The sequence below is a fragment of the Leuresthes tenuis genome, unplaced genomic scaffold (assembly GCF_036924035.1).
Source record: "Leuresthes tenuis unplaced genomic scaffold, fLeuTen1.0.hap1 SCAF_8, whole genome shotgun sequence".
Classification (NCBI taxonomy): domain Eukaryota; kingdom Metazoa; phylum Chordata; class Actinopteri; order Atheriniformes; family Atherinopsidae; genus Leuresthes; species Leuresthes tenuis.
In genome coordinates, this window is record NW_027325362.1 from 13,368,401 (window position 1) to 13,388,269 (window position 19,869).

At 40.8% G+C, this 19,869-nt stretch overlaps 3 protein-coding genes across 8 annotated transcripts in view; 1 reads left to right on the forward strand and 2 right to left on the reverse strand.

Annotated features, from left to right (window-relative positions):
* Nucleotides 1-1,667, reverse strand: part of dlg5a (discs, large homolog 5a (Drosophila)) — a 35,223-nt gene extending 33,556 nt beyond the window's left edge. For all 3 annotated transcript variants that reach the window (XM_072390893.1, XM_072390894.1, XM_072390892.1), the window contains exon 1: nt 916-1,667. In XM_072390893.1, coding sequence (XP_072246994.1) covers nt 916-1,219 — 304 coding nt within the window. In that variant the 5' untranslated portion in view covers nt 1,220-1,667. The remainder of the gene's footprint in view (nt 1-915) is intronic.
* Nucleotides 1,668-4,911: 3,244 nt separating this feature from the next.
* Nucleotides 4,912-14,203, reverse strand: anxa11a (annexin A11a). 4 transcript variants are annotated; one of them, XM_072390918.1, is made up of 15 exons: nt 14,115-14,203; nt 11,812-12,060; nt 11,145-11,227; nt 10,153-10,521; nt 9,912-9,999; nt 9,302-9,396; nt 8,903-9,016; nt 8,696-8,786; nt 8,041-8,120; nt 7,857-7,913; nt 7,553-7,646; nt 7,318-7,413; nt 6,242-6,300; nt 6,020-6,142; nt 4,912-5,923 (listed from the first exon to the last, which is right to left on the reverse strand). In XM_072390918.1, the coding sequence occupies exons 2-15, from the start codon at nt 12,056-12,058 to the stop codon at nt 5,864-5,866; spliced, it is 1,656 nt and encodes a 551-aa protein (XP_072247019.1). In that variant the 5' UTR covers nt 12,059-12,060; nt 14,115-14,203; the 3' UTR covers nt 4,912-5,863. The 4 variants fall into 4 exon arrangements, with proteins under 4 accessions (XP_072247019.1, XP_072247020.1, XP_072247018.1 ...); XM_072390919.1 differs by having other exon boundaries at nt 10,153-10,374; nt 14,100-14,196; XM_072390917.1 differs by having other exon boundaries at nt 14,100-14,196.
* Nucleotides 14,204-16,729: 2,526 nt separating this feature from the next.
* Nucleotides 16,730-19,869, forward strand: part of zcchc24 (zinc finger, CCHC domain containing 24) — a 36,704-nt gene continuing 33,564 nt past the window's right edge. The window contains exon 1 of the mRNA XM_072390896.1: nt 16,730-17,226. Within this exon, the coding sequence (XP_072246997.1) occupies nt 16,987-17,226 (240 nt within the window). The 5' untranslated portion in view covers nt 16,730-16,986. The remainder of the gene's footprint in view (nt 17,227-19,869) is intronic.

Below are 19,869 nucleotides of genomic sequence, written 5' to 3' on the forward strand. Positions count from 1 at the left end.
TTCAGACTAAGCAAAACGGGCAAAACGAGACAAGGCTTTTACACTTGGTTGCCCTTCGTCTCTCTGCAACAGCAACCAAAACCGCTGAAGTGGCGGCAGTTATGCGAGGACAGACTGCAAATCAAGTGACTACGGTGACTAGACAGATTAAAAGCATGGCATTAACGGAGCTCTGAAGAAACATCTGCCCATTCAGCCACTGATAGGATAACAGCATGCTTTGGATTGATCTACACCATGCCTCAGACTTGTATGCACGCTTGGATAGACTGCACGCACACACCCATGCACAGGTTGATATGGACCAACATGTCAGTAGTGCAACCGTTGTCATGGAAACAACTCGGGCTACCTAATGTACCAACCATATCGTGCCGCTAGTGACAAATGAGGTTTGGTGGAGGATTAAAGTGAATTGCTCTGCATTTAAACAGTGTATTAATGACAGACTACATAGTGCAGACGGATGTGTTTTCCGTGTATCGAAGTGACTCCAAGGAACCACAGTGGCCGTGAATAAATAACAAAATCTTGGCTGACTTGAGCACAAAATGTGCATGAAATCCTAATGAAATCTGCAGATCACAGCGAATATGTCATTTCAATGGAAGTGCATTCAAATTAACTAAGCATAGCACTCATTAAGGTCTCACCACGTTGTAGCAACTCTGCTGCAAGCCTTTGCAACCTTTACATGCAACCTTAATGGCGTTCTAGTTTTTGGAGATTACTGAAACAAGCTCCCAGCCTTACTGTTATGTAGCTATACACACACATACAGACACACGTACACACGTCTTCTTGCAGCAGACCACCCAGATTGCACAGACTGCAAAGGCTATGCAGTGGCTGGACCACTCGTTTTTGGATCCAACCAAAAGCCTTATTCCAAGCAGTTGCTGTCTAAGCTCTTACCGGTGGAGTGGTCCACAGGTCCTCCGCCGCTGTTGCCGAAAAGGGCAGCATACAGGTCAGGGTATGCCTTCTCCAGGGCCACACACAGGTCGAGGAAATGGTCGCTCTCCTTGTTCATCAGCATCTTCAAAAGGTGGTCGACTTTCTCGGCGCTGGACGAACAGTTCTGGTCCAGTTCAAACCTGTCGAGTTGACTCAAGGTACCAGAAACGATCAGCAGCTCGATCACTCGGTCCGCGTCTGTTATGGACTCCAATAAGTTCTGGTGGCACTGGTCTAGCAACTCTTTGTGCTTTGGCTCCATTGCTATCCGCTGTAGTTCCGTAGCTTCCCAGCTAACCCAGACGGCCAAGTGGATGGAAGATCCTTCCCGATCAAAAGTACCAAGCGATTATTGAACTGAACTTATCGCGGCTTGCAGAAGTTCGCCGGAGCCACCACGGCATTAGGTTGCACGGGAGATCAATTTTTATAGCATATTGAAAAAGGCACAAGGAGCCATATTTGTTGCCCAAGGCTGTTGACTGCACTAAACAGCGATACATTTTTCCATCTTACTAATGTGGAGCGATTCACGTCGTTTTTTGCTTCCCTTCAGAGTACGCTTTAGATGAACACATTTTCTCTTCTTCGGTATCACTTCGTGCGTCCTTCGCCGACTCAACTGCTGAGAAAACTCACGTAACTCCGCCGCTGAACCTCAGTTACACTGTATCCTCCGCCATGTCTGAGCAACTCAGCAGCTGCTGCTCGCTGTCAATCAACGTTCCGTTCAATGACCATATAAGGTCAAATAGGGTGGCGTCTTACCGAAGAACACGCCCGTTTCCTCAATGGGCGTAAACATCACGCCGTAGTACGTCGAAAATCCCAGGTGGAAAAAAAAAATGAGAATGGGGAGGATAGCCGTGAAAATTTCGCGCTAGTATTAAAATTCTGACGTAAAGGGACATGTGTTTAAATAATGACGCTAAGTCTTCGAGTAAAAAAACATTTATATTAGCTAAATGTTAAATACATTTTTTTCACGCTACAACAGCACTTGTAGGCTGTTTGATTGGTTGCCCCATTCTTTATTAATACTGTTGTTTTTATATCTATACAATATTTAAAAGAGCTTATCAAATGCAACACTTTATCAGATTAAACTGTTGCAGTAAATAACATTGGATCCACTGTCACAAACTACAAAAGCTAAATGCTATTTGGACAGTTGTATCAGGCGAATGGTATAGAGCATCTCATATAGCCCATGTATTTATATAGGCCAATTATATAAACTGTTCAATTATATGAGTTTTTTTTTCTCTCAGAATGTATTCAATAGTGTTGATTTTGCCTATCCTGATACCTGAAATATCTCCAATCGACTTGTTTTGTTGCCTACAAATGGTCTCCTTCACCACATGCTTCTATATGTAAATTCAGCATTTCCAATACCTGAACCGGCTTCATCAGTCAAGACATAACAAAGAAATAGCTCACTATTCTCCATGAAACAGTTTTTATGTCAAGTGTTCAATCACGTCCGATTCCCTGAAAAAGAGGGCTCAGCATGTTAAAGGGCTGCAATTCCTGAACCCTCATTCAACCTGGGTGGGAGCAATTTGAAATTAAAGCTCCGATTCTCCACTTTAAGTCCCATGTTCATAATATACAGTTGATGAAACTATGTAATTTATCATAATCTCTTGATGTAACAGTACTACATAAAGTCTTATCCACCGTGAGAGCTGCACTGCAACCAATTTCAGAGAGTACTCTATCTCGAAGAGGGACAAAATAGAAGAGGGCGGTGCGCCATTTGTAAACGAACAAGCAATGTATGAAGATGACAAATGAAATGTGTATTTGAGGAGGATTTGCGAAATACAATATGATGATGATGCATGCACTCTGCTTCCAGTCTACAGCTGAATAGAGATTGTTGGCACAGAGGCAGGCGTCTGCAGGCATACCTCTCAAACCGTGACCTTATTCATGCATGCACTGAATCTCATTGTGACATCTACAACTCTCTCTCCCCTCCCTTCCGTCTCTCTGCCATGCTGGCTCCTTTGCTAGTGCACCCATGTGCTCTCCCTTTAGATGAAAAATTAATTGCAATTCATTCATATCAAAGGGAGGCAGGTCCCTACTGCTGACACAGATTGGACGATTGTGTCTGTAACCTACTTCTGAGGACACGCGTATGAATAGAAAAGACAGCCCGATGCTTTTTATCTTGGGGGTATGAATGAGTTTATTTAGACAAGTGAAGTGGTGTTTCTGGCCGTCTGATGATTCACTGAAACATTGTTCATGGGGTTTGTTTATCAGACCGCCTCGAACAGGGAAAATAATGCCCTTATCTTTTATTGAAGAGACTGTCAGCAAGCATATTCATCTTTTATCCTCGCCCAGCAGTCTAAAACAGAAAATTTGATGTATTTTTTATTGCCTCTCCAAATGGAGACTCACAAAACAATTTCCATAATGTACTCTCACTTTTGGTGCTATTTTACTTACTGAGTCTGCACGACTCTAAAAGAAAATGTTTCAATTTTATCCCCATCCTGCCAGAATGTATGAGAGTTATATTTCTCCCAAAGTGTTGACTGATCAAAGAAACAGCAGCATACTGGAGGAGAAGACGTTTTTTGTTTGTATCTTATTCATTGACCACCGAGAGCTTTTAACAGCCATCCAATAACTCTCACACAATGTCTCAGACTATAAATATATAAATTTAAAAAAAAAGCTGGCCCTGAAGTGCAAATGAGAAAGTAATCAAGGACACAAAGAAATTCCACAATATGAAACAATAACACCAACATTTCATCTATCTTCTATACCCACTGATGCTACTCATGGTTATTTGGGGGCTGGTGTCTGTCCTGCGGCGTAATAACACCAACATTTCATCTATTTTACATACCCGCTGATGCTATTCAGGGTCATTTGGGGGCTGGTGTCTATTCCAGCGGCTAACAGGCAGGCGGCAGGGTACACCCCAGACAGGAAGAAAGTTCATCACAGGGACAACACAGAGAGAAATAACTTTGCACAGTCACTCCTATGGTCAATTTAGAATCACCAATTCTATTAATATGCATGTTTTGGGATTGTGGATGAACAGAATACAACCATAAACACTAAATGTAAAATGTTTTGTTAAATGTTTTTGCCGCCGTTTGCTAATTCAGTTCATTATCCTCCAAATTGTTGTATTTTCTGGTTTGTTGTATTCCTCACATCTTCTTTTGGAGTTCTTGTCGTGTTTTCTGTATTGCCGGCATGTTTGCGGTATTGTTGCTGCAAATCTGTCAATTTGCAGGCAATTCCCGGTCTTTGATTCAGCCTCAAGCGGGATACTTGCAAACAGATGAGAGGTTTCTGATTATAGTATCAAATCTATAATGTTGGCAGGAAAATGATCGCACAAAACGAATCAAATGAGATCTACAAGATCTTATCAAAACTCATGTAATCCCATTTAATCTTCATTAGAATTTCAGATAAGTGTCATTTGAACATCTGTTTCAAGACCACAAACCTTCTCTGCCATTTCTACTCAGATTTAACATGACCTGATCAGAACTGACTCTTTCAACATGGCTTTGCAGACTTGTTTAGTGTGACTGAGGCAGCTTTATGGCTGCCATCAATTCTACAGCCCCCCTCCCCCCCTCCTCGCGGTTATTGACTGCGGTGCAGTTAACTAACACACACTGCTGTAGCCACCCAAGCGCAGCACCGCATCTTAACAGTCAAGTGTTTTCAACAGCATTTTAAGGGAAGCCAACAGGACTTAATAGGGCATAGAGCTGCTTGAGCAGCCACACATGTTGCTCTTACACCTCACCGGGAATGACAAGTTATTTGTCTATATCGATTGAGGAAACCGCAAGGTATTTAAGAGTTACCCTGTAGTGTATGGCATTGATCGTGAAACTTTCATTATATTCACTCCGTAAGTACAAGGACTTTGTGGCCTGTACAAATTTACACCATGGCGATAAATATTGATTTAATATTATTACGATTATGATACAGATAAGCTCTGTTTGAACTTTTGGTGTGGCTGTGGGGACTGAAAACAGACGTCACTGCCCTCTACTGGCAAAAAGAGCCTACTACATGACATGATCTTGTCAGCTGCACTATAAGCAGAGGCCATGGTTACGGAGCATTTATCACAATAATTGAATCGTCAGACAGTTCGATGAAACTCTGACGCTGTAATCAGACTTTGAACCTCCATTACACATCCTGCCCAGTCCAGTACGGCTATTTCAGGGACTTACTTTCTTGTGAACCAGTGAAAGGAAATTGGATTAACCACAAATAATTCAGTGTACATTTATCATCTGTATTCTTTCTGAGTACACAAGACCAAAATGTATAAAAATGTAATGCAGATTTTTTACATGAAACAGCAGCTATATCATAAAAAAGCTGAAGTATCTGCTACAAACACAAGTATAATGAACAACAAAACTTAAGTGCAGATATACTTTAGAGTAGATCATTTTTTTACTTTGGTACTGCGCTGCTAAGTAGTCTATGTCTCATTCATTATCCAGCATTGCTGAACATAGAAAACTAGCTGATAAATATAATGCATATCATGTGATATCTGATGATTATTTGAACAACAACAACAACGAAAAAACCCTTTAAAAATATATAGCTCTTGAAATTCAGCTTTAAGCTCTCACAAAACAATTTTATGGCCACGTTCACCCGAACACCTGGTAGACCTATCACAAGTGATAAAATATAAAAAAAACTTTGTCTCATAGAAAAGCAATATGTGGCATAATGTAGGAGGGTTTGGTAAACATTGCATTGGAAGCATTGGTATGGCATGCTGTTTGGCTGAGTGTACATAAAGTAAACGGACAAGGCTGATAAATGGTATTCATATAAACTCCAACAATCTCGTAGACATCGTTTGGTTTTCCTTTCAGTCGCTGCCACCGCAGAGCTTCAGTAGGAGCTTCTTGTAGTCCCCTGATGTGTCTCCCTATCAGTCAAACAAAAGTTCCAGGAAATTACTGAAAAATCCGTCTCATAAAAGCAGAACGTTTCGACCTTACCAAAACGCATAAAGCATACTTACAGAGATGTGTGTGTACAGCGACTTGCCGTAGTTTTTAACGTACTCCTGACGAATATCCAGCAGGTCAACCTCTGAACGGGAGATCATAATGCGGACCAAGGTTCTGTCTTTAGTCCCAACTCCCTGCAAGCAGGCATGCAAGCATGCGCACATATTAGAATATTTGCATGCATTCAATGAAAAAACTTTTTCTACACTTATCATAAAGAGTTCCTGTCACACCTTCATGGCCTTGTAAAGTCTCTCAGCAAAGTAGGCAGGTGTGTTCTTAATGCACTTCACTGAAATGGAAGAAAAGTACGACATTCAACATAATATTTGCAAACATGATCACTGAATCCCACTGCTGTACATTATGAAAAACACAGCGTGGTTTTAAAAGGACGAGATGAGGGTCACACGGCAAAGCATCTGTTGAGCAGACAACAGGAAAACAAGGGAATAGGGAGGAGCAAACGTAAAGCTGCATCAATATTTGTAAAGGCACTAAATTCATAATGTCAAGTGGTTTGAGTCCAGCACTCTTATCTGTTATCTGGCTGAGTTTACTCTAATTCAAACAGTCACATAACTTATAATGGGTGGGTTCTGATAAAAGCCACTGGAAGCAACATGATGAAAAGAAGATTAATGAAATGAACACTATTCTCAAGAATAGATGGAAACAAAACACAACTACAAGGAGAATAGATCTTGGGCCCCATATTATTCAAGGGCCAAGCTGTATGATCTCCAAATGATGAGACCGCTGCTCTGAGCTAGTTGTGCAGGGAACTTATAAGCTAATTGTTTAACTTTATGTAAAGGCTTGTCAAGAAATTTCTAACCCCCCCCCCAGTGGTCAAATATTGATAAAGACAGCTTTAAATAAGTAAACCATATTTTGAAAAATGAAAATGTGAAATCACAAAACAACAGATCGATCAGATCGTTGAATTGAAATGCAACACAACAACAGGTGCAAACACAGCAGCAAACGCTGCCACACAATGACAACATAGAGAGTGAGTGTGCAATACAGATGCATGAGAAGAAAAAAAACAACTAAAAATAGCATTACTGTACCATAACCCTGAGGAATGTTTGCAAAGAAACAAGAAATACAAAGAGATTAAACATTTAGGGGGATGCCCACCTCAGCTGTACGGCACATGTAGCTTCAAGAGTGCGTTAAGCGAGCTGGTGGTTAAATGCTGCATCATACATGTAGGCATGCCTCTAGAATTACTACAGAATTCTCCCAACATGTGCACCTGTCCCACGAAGGTAAACATCAGTAGATATGAATGCATTCTTACCCACTGCCAACATGCCACTCTCAAGGTCTCCAGACATCTCCCTGTTGATACTCTTCTCAATGTCCCTGCCACACATCTTCTGGTACTCAAGAAACACTAAACACACACACACACACACACACACATGGCATCAGTAATGCAGGCAAAAAGATAATAAACTGTAGCGTTAACCGCGTAATGTTTCATATGCAACTTGGTTGATGTAATTTAAACGTTTTAAACGTTAAACGTATACCTGCTCTGAGATGGGGTTTGCTCCTGGCGCACAAAATAGCGTTGAATTTTGACTCATCTGTTCCCAGTTTGTTTTCTCCAGCAGCGTAAAGGGCCTATAAAACAGAAAACGAGGGTGAAAAAACCCCCACAAATAATTCAGATCTTCATCTTCAATGCTTTGTTCCTTTCAGTTTCGGCGAGTGAAGCAGCCTGACCCTAGCTTCTAATTCAATCGGAAACATTTAAGTAGTGAGAGGTAAATAACACTCTGCTGGCAGTTTCATGGGAACATTAATTATTAATTAGAGAAGATTAAACCTCACCTGAGCGTCTTGTTTAGCCAGAGAGATGTCAACAGTCTCTCGTTCATCCCTATTACCCTACAAAATACAGAGGAGCATGTTTCTTATTAAAATAGCCGAGAGGCTTAATTAGCTGTGGCAACATAGTAGCTGTAAAGAGAAATCAGGTCGGGTAGGTGGGAAGTCATTTGTACCACAGCTGTACCTGAGCAAGGGAGATGAGAAGCCTGCGGAAGTGGCCTGAGGTGTCGCCACTAATGGCATCCTCCAGAGATTTCTTGTACTCTAAAACACAGATTTCAGATGTTAAAAAAAAAAATTTAAAAAAATCACGCGTTCAAGCTAAAGGGATTGCTGATGATCGATAGTTTTGATGTTGTTAATAATCTGAATACTTTTTTGTTTTTGTTCTACAGCTTAACGGGGAACTGGCATCGCACTGCATTCAGATGACAAGGCAGCGAAACGCGTTACTGAAATCAAGACGGATCAAGCTGCTTTTCTACTCTTTACTCCACACATTCTACTGAAGGAAAGGAGAAGACCACAGACTGCTGCGTAAGCAAAAAAAAGCCAACAGTAAGCAACATAAAACAATTAATTAAATACATCTCACATGAGACTGTTTAAAGTCGTAAAACTGCAGAATGCCTTTATGCATTTGCCTTTGTACAAGCTTGAATTGAATTCATAATGGGTAAAATAAATAAAATGTCCGATTCTATTACAGCCTGACAGATTCAAACTGCTGTTTATGAGCTTATCCGCTGATACACTGCGGGCCTTCAAAAGCAGTGTTGTGACAGAGTGGAGTAAAGGAGTAGAGCGAAGTGGAGGGAAGCTGAGCTGGTGCAGCTTACCTTGCTTGTAAATTCGGTTTATTTCCTTGATTTCAGCATTGGAGCGAGAGGACAGGATCTCTATCAGACAGGCTTCATCGGTTCCAGCTCCCTGAGAGGGAGATGAGAGCAATAATCTGAGAACTTCTTTCCACGTGGCAGTTCAAATTAATCTTTTAAAAATCAGGGCACTGGTTAAAGCTAAACTAATGTGATTAGAGCGTTTACCTTTATGGCACTGTTGAGTTCAGAAGCATCAAACTCAGCTGGAGCCTTCAACATAGCCATGACCAGCTTCCTGAAGTCCCCAGACAGTTCTGAATGCAGGTCCTTAATCAGATCCTGAAAGCGGAAAATGTGCTTGGAATAATTCACAACCACCAGAAAAACTGCGAGAAGCTCTGGCACAGCTATAATGAGCTCTGAGGACATCTTATCCCCTTCCCCATTTCACTGCCAGCACGAGCACCTGTTGTCCGCTTGTCGCTAGTAAGCACACTCAGCCATGTCTGTTTGGATGTTTGTGTGTGAGAACCATCATTTGAAAGGAAATACTCTTGCAGTGGAAAATGTCACCCGTCAGTGGCATTAACATTACAAAAACCTGGCCATTAGCAGGGTTGTTACCTTTCCATAAGAGGTTTTGTAGGCTTTGAGCAGAGGGACACGCTGCTTAATGGAGCGACTTCCCAGTAGGTCAATTATGGCTTGCTCATCGGTTCCTGCACAGAGAATTCCACAAAGTCAACTCAAACACAGATCAGATCATACATTTGGGCTTAAGTCAACATTTCATTTAAACGTATAAGTGACATTCAAAGTTAAAAAAAACAACAACAACATCTTAATATAGAATTATACTTTCACTACATTTTCCAATTTTTACAAAGACATTAGACAAATACTTACATTTTTAAACTGCTCTTACAACCAACTAGTCAAATAAAATACAAAGGAGTTTGGCCAAAACAATACGTACAGTTCTAACACAGCTTCTGACCAACATCCAGCGTAACATTTTCATCCACAGACGTTTGGTTAGTAAGTGAATTGTGTGCATTTAAAGATTCAGTATTTTTTGTGAAAAGTAAAGTGATTGTGTAACTTAAATCATCTTTAACCTGGTAAACGAACATTTCTTTCAATCAAACCCCATTAAGAGTTCTTCACAACAGGAGTGTTTAACAGAACCCGAATGGGTCTTTACAGCCAGATTAAAGTCTCACTAAACACTCACCAAAGCCCTTCATGGCCTTCCTCAGGACCTCCACATCTTTGAGTGGATCAGCCCCAGGAAAGTCCCTGATTGTTCCCCTGAATCCTCTCTGAGAAAACAAATGAGACACGTCGACAGTGTAATGTTGTTATTACAAAGAAGAGTTCATCCTTAAGTCGACAATGTGTTCAAATGTAAAAAAACGTTTCTGTTAAAGAAACTGAAACAAGAGACACAGCAGAGTATGCTCGGCATGTCTTACATTGACAGGTGGAGCTGCTGGCATTGCTCCTCCTCCATAGGCCGGCATGGATGGATTTGATGATGGGACATTGGGGTACCCTGGCATAGGTGCTGGTGCTCCTCCATAACCAGGCATGGGTGGGTTGGGTGATGGTGCACGGGGGTATCCACCCATTGGCTGGCCAGGCTGACCAGGGTAGCCCATCGCTGGTCCTTGATGTTGGGGCATGGTCCCTCCTGGCTGTGGGTACAGGCCATATGTTTGTTGGTTAGGGCAGGGGGCACCGTACCCATCAGCTTGGGGGGCTGATGGGTACCCCCCAGGTGCATGGGCGAACATGGTTGGGTTTGGAGTAAAACCCCCCATGCCTGCAGAAATCTGGCTGCCCTGCGATTTGAAAAGATTGGCATCCCATAATATGTACACAGATCCTTGGTGATTAGTCATTGCAAAGCACAGATAGCTGGTCACACCTTGTTTGGATTAGATGTAAATGTGGGTTTCACATGATCCACATCAGGATTTAAGATTTTTTTTTAAGATCTTTTATCTCAAAAAGTCAGAGTAGAAGATGAGGTTGATGTTCACGGTGTTTCAGGATGTAAACGTATCCAAATAAAGTGTGGCCATGCCGATTACGTGATATTTGATAGATTTAATAGCATAAATGAGAATATAACAGAGAAGGCAATGAATCAGACATGTAAAAAGGGATAAAAGTTGCATCAGATTGATGGGATTAAAAAAATACGCATAAGAATTAAGTACATGGCTGGTTTCATGCAAGAGAACTTGAGAGAGAAGTGGACAAAGCAAATAGCAATGATGAAGACTTAGCATGCATACTTGGGAAAAATCTTACCATAAAGTGAATGGGCGTGATATTCCATTAAAGGCTGTGTTATATTCAGTATAACTGGAATATTTAACGCGATATTTCCATGATAGCACATCACAAATATATTAAGCATTCATTTTCGGTCCAGGAGATATTTGAAGGCTTGACTTACCATGCCAGCATTGTATCCAGGGTTGGATAAGTTGTCAAGACCAATGGTGGGATATCCACCTGAAGGGCCACCTCCCCAGCTGCCTGCACACGACAGGAAAGTTGAAGACATATCGTAAATGCGGAAACTAAATGCCTGAAGAAACTGAGAATATTTGCCTGAGACATGAAGGACCCTTCTTACTGGAACTCCTTGCTGTTCTGTTAGTTAACTAAGTGAAGGAGTGCAGGTCAGAGAATGGGAGTACTATTTTCCCCTTAGCAACAGCAGACATGTTTGTTTTGAAGGGAAAAAAAAATTCCAGTCTTAACGCGAGCCTCATGATCTCCGTTGCCTAAAAAACACACTGTCATTGACACCACCTCGCTCAGAAATGCACTAAGCCTTTGCATTCTTGTCCCTTCAGCTTCATCCGCCCATGCAAAGTTTTTGGAAATGCACTTAATCACTTTCTCACCAAGAGTTCAATAAAAGCAATCAATACTAGAGATAAAACTCCTCCCTGGTTTTGTCAAAATGTTAAAATACAAATCTTTCAACTTGGTTTTCTATTAATTTTTTAATCCTTTGCGTTTATGCTAGATTTACTCAACTAGCCCGTAGCGGTAAATTCCAATTTGCCGTTCCCAAAAACCATTCTTCTCAACTGTCCTCTACTATAGCTTACCTGGAGGTGGTGCCGCCGGGTAGCCTCCAGCTTGTGGTGGGTATCCTCCACCTTGAGGGGGATAACCACCAGCCTGTGGAGGATAGGCACCAGGCTGCGGAGGATAGCCGCTTGGCTGCGGTGGGTAGCCTCCTGCTTGGGGAGGGTAAACTCCAGGCTGAGGTGGGTAAGCACCGGGTTGTGGAGGGTACATGCCAGGCTGTGGAGGGTATGCTCCACCCTGAGGGGGGTATCCTGGGTAGCTCATGGCTTTGAACATAGAGAGAGAGAGAAAAAAAAAAGAGTCAATCAAATGGTAGCTGGAAAATAACATAATACACAAAAAAATGCAATAATCCTTTGGAGTAGCTGTACTGATAAAAAAAAAAGGTGCTCTATCTGTGAGTAATAATAATAAAAAAAAATACTGCTTTGTTATGGTACCTTTAAGTCATAAAAAAGTGACATAGCAGCGAGATATTAATACCCACCCAGCCATAAACCTGCTCTTTCTCTGACCCTGACGTGACTAATGTAAAAATGATCAGACCAGGGATACTTCTGTTTTGAATAATGCATACCTGCCATCTACTTTTGGTAATACACACCCAGGCTTCTTTCAATGTTAACGCCACTGTGCACATTACATAAGTCTCCATATTCCATAACACAACTACACACAAACGTATCCATTCAAACGATGACTACTTTAATCCGTTCGCCTTAAATTAGTCGAGTTTTGAACATATTCACCGCAGCCATTGCTCTTACAAGTTTGTCCCCACAACCAAAAGAAGGGGCAGCTACTCATTCCAGAGCCGTCAGATCACAGACATGTTTTAGTCGAGCGGTGGGTGGTAAGGGAAACTTTTATTTTGGTTAAGCTTAGTATGGAAAGCCTGTGCTCCAATTGGCCAAAATGTTCCGTGGTAAAAAATTGAGTCCAGTGGAAGGTCTTCCTGGCTTTCCATTTTGCATTAAAAAAAAAACTAAAAAAAAACGACAGCACTGAATTTGAATGAGTCCAACGAGAAAGAAAGAGATGCTGGAATTGTCTGCGCTGGGGCCTTTAAATCAGGTTTTTCAAAAGGACCTTCACAGGTTTGCAAGCTCGATTTATTGCCAGCACGACTCAAACAACTCTAACCTTTCACAAAGTTGCATTTCTTCCTACTGGTGATGTTCTGTAGTCAAAGCCATGTGGTGAAATCCTTCATGCCACAATTGCTAATTTCCTGTTTTGGGGAGGAAATCGTTCAAGTTCGTGCAGATCCCACCTGAACGCTCTTCAAGTGCCAACATCGATTTAACAGCTTTCGCACGTCGAGCTGTGAGAAACTAAAACCAGGAAAACCACGCACACCTCTGCTCAGGTTGTCGGTTTTATTAGGAAGTCCCTCTTTTCTCACAAGTTCACCGTGTCGCCAACTACCGCACAACTGTCATAACTGACAATCATAACTTATGAGCATTTTTGAACGACTCCAATCGATTGTGGCCTCAACTTTCATACTCGCCAAATGAAACTCCGGGAAAACACGTTGTTCTCAAGTTTTATGTTCATCGACCATGTCATCGTTTAAAAGTGACATGTGTTAAAGAACTCGTTCATTAAAAGTTGTTTTTTTAGCAAACATGTCTGAGTAAAGGGGGGAAGGGGTGTAGTTAACGACCTATTAGGTTGTTACAAAACAGTAGTGGTCGTTATTATTAGCAGACCATAACCACGCACTGTGTCTACACAAAGTCGGTCACTTTTAAAAGTTGTAGCGACTAGTAGATCAGATATATGCAAAACACAACTATCTAGTCGGTTTTTAAGCTAATGGACAATATGTTAAAAAGATTACATGGAAACGGGCAATTCGCTCGTGTTATAGGCAAATATCCCATGTCCCATCAAACCCTAAACACAACTCTTATGCCTCGGGCCTTTACAGTCCGAGTCTCTTAATGAGAACTAGCTAACTACCAACCGACTGACATGACATGACATGGTTGCACAGGACTTGCCAACTCAGCCTCGCCTTATATTGTATTTAAACTAGCTAGCTTTAAAACACCGAGCAAAAGGAGAATGCCACAGGGAAGCCACGACCTAGACCCTGAACTGCAGTAGCTTCCCGTGGTTACAGCTAAAGGAAATGATAGCTAACAGCGTCGAGAGGAGCGGAGTTACATTAAACCACAAAACGACACCTAAACAGTTAGCACATATCGAAGTTAGCTCATATAATGTATGTGCTCATCTGACAATCATGACTGTAGCGTGTCTGAATAGTATTTCTTCATTTCATTTAAGCACTTACTGTCAATTTTCTTACGGGCTCTTCCTTGAACACGTCTTTAGAAAGTCGAGGATTTGACTGTATTTATCTGGTGTGGGTGGGGCGCACATTTTCCATACAAGGGACCCGCCTATCTGTGTGTTGACGCATAGACGGGATCTGACATCAGCCGTAAACAAATACTGCTCACTGGTTGACAATTGCTCTCAATGAGTTATAATGGGCACGATGGAAAATGTGACAATCGACTCCAGCTGATAACTCATCAGGTGACAGGCGTGTCACTTTTAACAAATGCGGACTAGCGCTTATTTAAGCATTTTACCTTTAACCAATAGCTTAATCTTTTCACACTGTCCGGCCTATACACAAGAGAATTCCATGGGGGTCTGCTACCCTGATGAAAAAAGAAACGTGCCAAGTCTGAACATATTTGAGTGTACTTGTGTTCAGATTAATCCTTATTATACTCAAAGTGTGGTTAGTTTAGTTACTTACAAATGGTTCTGTGTTGATTTTATTCTGGTTGTGACTGAATTTTGTGTACTTTTGTGTGCCAAAGTAGAACAACTCAAAGTCTACTAGGTACACCTCAGCCTATGCCTGTATATATACTAAGTTACATTCTTGAACAGTGAAACAAAGTAGATGTACTATAATTTTATTGAAAAAGTATCACTAACATTAAGGTGACATTAAGGTGACTAACATTAAGGTAACATTAATGTACATTAATGTACTGTTTAAAAGTATGCTCAATCACACTTTTTGCACATTTGTATTAAGGGGGAACAAGCGCCTGACAGTATCTTCCCAATACATTTTGGTATTACTATATGGGTTGGAACATAAGATGACACCCAAATGTAATCAAATATATACAAAACTTGTAGGAAATTAGAATATTTATCATGTATTTGTTTAAATTTGCCTTCAATGCACTGTTACAAGAAGAATTATGAGAATACATTCTTGAAAATGTACAAAAACTAACTTTAATAATTGCAGATAACTTTAGCTTAAAATATATTTTCTTTTCAAGTATTTCAATAAAGTGTACTATAATACAATTATTTCAAAGTGAGTGAGACGTGCTATTATGTAAAATAGTTTTTAGCATACTTCTCATATATTTCTAGATAGTACCCTTTTTTGTTTGTACATTAGGAATGCACTATTAAAATTACATGGTCATTTTTCATCAAGGTAAACATCCCTGATTTATCTGAAAAATGATAATTTAGTCTTTCAGAGTGACAGACACTATGTGACAGAGAGTGGGTTCACTTTGAACGACAAAACCATTTTACTGAAAGATGAATTTATGTGTCAGTGCAGCCATATAATAGTATAGTGTGCTGAAATGTTGTCTCCCTTGGGCCCATGTGGTGCTGCTCATAAAAAAAAAGTAAAAATAGTGACGAAAACTATAACTATCACAGGACTATAACACAAGAAGATGAAGTGACAAATGCAAACGTGTCACAACACGTGCAAAGGTGTAATTACTGTATATCTAACAGTTACCACATATCTGCAAGTGCTCTCTTTCAGGGGCTTGCTGTTGGTAGGCTATGGTTTAGGTTAGATGCAGTCAATGCAAAGTAATTCCAAGAGATCACCTTGATCATTTGACCAAAGCTTTTTATCCTGGAGTCAGATTATGTGAATCGTATGTCATGGTCCAGCTCTAACCAATTGAATGAGCACCTACTTAAGATGTCGACTGGTGTGCTGGACAGCTCTCTGCCCTTCCATATGTCTATCCATCCAGTGTCTGTACCCCCTTCATGATATTCAAGTTCACAGTTCACTGGGAGCCTATCCAAGCTGATATCAAGCAAGTCATCGGTGCATCACAGAGCTACACAGTCTGACAATAATGAGTAAATTCAAAATAATCATTTAACCTAAATGTAGATCTTCTGGTAAAAGTCACATGGGCACAAGGAGGAATTCCAGAGAAAGCTGCTGTTCGCCTCAAACCCTTCTTGCTGTGAGGTGGCGATCAACCAAGTAAGATGTCTGCTTGTGTGAGAGGAAGATTTACCATAAGAGGGAGCCATTTTAGTGATTTTGTGCATACCATTCAGCTTAGCCTCTTGTCTGTCACCCTCTGGTTACCTGCATGCAGGGACGTGCTCGGTAAAAATGTGGCTGGTTTTGAGAGAGGTCTGGGTTTATTGTTCATTTAAGTTTATTGATTGCCTAACTGTTGGATTTAGTAGTTCTTGCCAACCCAAATTCATCAGTTATGCAGCATTCCCCTGCATGTGTACTTGCAGATGTATTTACACACGAGAGAAAAATAGAAATGATCAGAAAGGCTGGTCCCTGAACGTAAATTCCTAGGCAACCGAAACAAAAGAAAAAGATAATCTCCTCACCTCTGTTTCCTTTTTAAACAAAGCACCGAAACTAAAAAAGCGGAAAATATCGTCACAAAGCTCAGAGAAAATGAATTAAATTGGTTTAATGTAACAAATGGCCTGGGAGAATATGTATAAATCTTGAGGCATAGTCAGTTTATGGGTATAGCAGAGACCTCTGTTAGATATGAACGAATATTTAGACAGGCCAGACGCTGATTGGCTGTTCGCTGTCAGTGACGCAGGGCTGTGGTCATTACATATTCAAAAGAGCCCCTCTCTGCCCCGCTGCAATAAAGGCAGATAGCGGATCATGGGGAGCAGGGGAAAACTTTTTTATACTGATATGTTAGCGCAATGACTTTTGAGTAACATTCAGCTGGGACGAGGCTCCCGGTGTGAGGAGGACAGGGTGCTTTACGGGAACAAAAAAAAGGCCATCTGCCGGGGCACGAGAACGGAAAGCAAGACGACTTAGGAGTTGAGACCAGTCCAAGAATCAGCGGTGGAAAATTCAGTTTAGCCATTTGAATTGAAAGATGAGCTTGTTGTCTGCCATAGACACGAGTGCCTCCGTGTACCAGCCTGCGCAACTTCTAAACTGGGTCTATCTCTCCTTGCAAGACCCCCATCAGACCAGCGCTTTTGACGCATTCAGACCAGAACCCAACTCTTCCCACCCGGATCTCAGCTTCAGCAAGACTCCCGCAGCGGCGGACTTGAGCTCTTCCCTGAACTCCAACTATCTCAACAACTTCTTTCAGCTGCAGCGAAATGAGGTGAAACATGTGATGATGCACACAAATCTGGGATATTTCACACTGTGACACTGTGGCTGGATTTACAACAGAGTCAAACCGAGTTGGTTAATCTTTTTATTGCCTGTCTGGGCAGCAAATGTTTCAGGACACAAGATGGGCTATTCTGGTAGGACATACATAGGCTAACCGCCATGATATTTCTAATTTGAACAATAACTGACAATACTCTTATAGCTTATAACATTTTCACATTATCGGTTTGAATATTGTTGTAAAACACTCCTCTAAACAACGTTGGCCTTTAGATAGGTTTAGTTAAAATTAGGATAACTATTACTAGATTGGCATGTTTGTATTATCATAATATAAAACAAGAAGAATATCCATGTTTTTATATCTCTGAATGGGATTACATAGATATACTCATTAAAATACTATTACTAAAAGTTACTATAAACACACTGGAGTGCTTCAGCTCTGTCTGCAGTGGGTGTAAAAGGAAGATTTAGAAATTCAAGTTTTATCTTATTCTAAAGAATTTGAAAGTTTAGATCTTAAGATATTGTTTTACAGCTAAATATCACCACACAGCTTATAATAGTAGTCAGATCAGACCGCCCTCCGTGATCTCATTAAATGAGAGTGAATGAGTCTCCTCTGCATATGGATTATCTATGGTTAAAAGATAAAGGTGAGTTTTTATGGGCACAGATATGTATCTATCAGACATGTCTCAAATGGAAATAGCCCCCTCCCCCCTGCACGCTTCTTTCTGGAGAAAGCAGGCCACTGCAGCCCCTTGCTGAGCTCTGCTGTCTCTGACTTCTTCAAATAGACCAGGTTGTGCAAACAAAATCAGTTCTTGTTTACATATTGTCTATTTTTGTAGCTCCGAGTAATTTTAGGGACAAACATGCTGATAATGTGTACAGGCTGCAAATCTGATACCCCAAACCACATTGAGCAAAAGCAGGAGTCTAGCACCACACCCCTCAACTTAACCCATAAGCATACATATGTATATATATATATATATGTGTGTGTGTGTGTACTGTATATATACTCCATATACAGCACACTGAAAAATAATCACATACTGAAAGCAAAATGATAGTGTAAAAAGTTTATAGTTAGTCTGGTCAATTACAGTGTACATTAGTTTGCATGAAGTTACATATTGGCCACTCCAGTCGTGGATAGATGGTGTAGTTGCCAATAGAGCCGGTGTTTAATAATAATGATGGTCACCATAGAGAGCTTTTCAAGTCATTTAACATGAAAAGTACCCTGGAAATTGGTTTTGCACATTATACATTACACGCAACTGTGTAATGCCATTCAGTCCACATGTGTATAAAGTGTTTCAAACTGTGGGAACACACATAAAGTCTGGAAATGGTTTACAGGGGTGGGGGCATTTTGCAACTTACTACACAGACTAAGCCAAGTAAAATAAACCACTGCAGAGATTTGCTGATGAGATGAGTAATGCAAAATGTGGTTGCTTTTGCAGAGAGGGATCACACAACAGTTGAATTCAAACGAAATAGTGATGTATTCGTGACATTGTTGTTGAGGCTGAATTCCAATTGCAGCGAGTAGAGTAGAGTTCAATGTTTTTCACAGTGTCATCTGCTGCCAGCTTTAAATGTTGTCTAGTTCAAGGCAAATATTTTAATGACAGTTTTGAACATTTCTAACCTCTCTGGGTAGCTCTAAGCCTGTAGTGCTTCCTAGTGGACCGTTCTACTTTGAAGCAGTTACCTCCAGCTGACATCACTATCCTGCCTCAAACAAATCAGTGTTCAATTGATCCCCTCAGTGTAACACCTCATCCCTGGGTGTTGTCACAGATGTGCTGCACTTGGCTGGTAATGTCATTAGTTGAATTGTCACAACCCTCAGACAGACAAGTAAACAAACAGTCTTATCGCATTATCAAGAAATGGGTTTGAAATTGGTGTCTTTGTGGCCAAGAGATAAATCACAAACATGAACGGAGCAGTTTTCTGTTTTATTTTTAAAAAAAAAAAGATTTCACAATCTGCATTAGCCCTCAAGTTTAGCTTAGACAAAAACACATTCACATTTCCATCAGGAAACAGAAAAACACAGAAATGAAACACACGGCAGATGGAAAACTCTGAGAAACTACAGAGCCGTATAGCTTGATTTACAGCGACTACATGTAATAAATGAACGTGGGTCTTAAAGCTGGAGCTGTTTAGCAAGACAATCTTACAACCTCCAGATAAAGATTTGGCTTTCAGTCCTGGCCAAGCTGCCAAGGCTAAAGTTTCTGTGTCGTGCAACATTAAACATTAAGAGTAACATCATTTCCCAGACGTAAACCCAGGTCCCAAAAAGACGCATGGCTGTGAGTGATGATGAATAGTTGAAATGTGGAATTTATCATGCCTACGCACTCAGCAATGCTTTTACTTGAGAGTCGTGTCCTAAAAGCTTGTTGTTAGTGCAGTTAAACTTTTTAAAATGAAGGCACATGACTTTTTTTCCCGGCAAACTTTCCTCTATGTTAATGAACTGACTGTGTGAAATAATGTCTGCCCTAAAATCAGCACGATTTGACCCAGAGGCCAGTTCCTGTCTGTTCTTTCTGGATTATAAATGAACTGAGCAAGACATTAGTGAGAAGGGGAA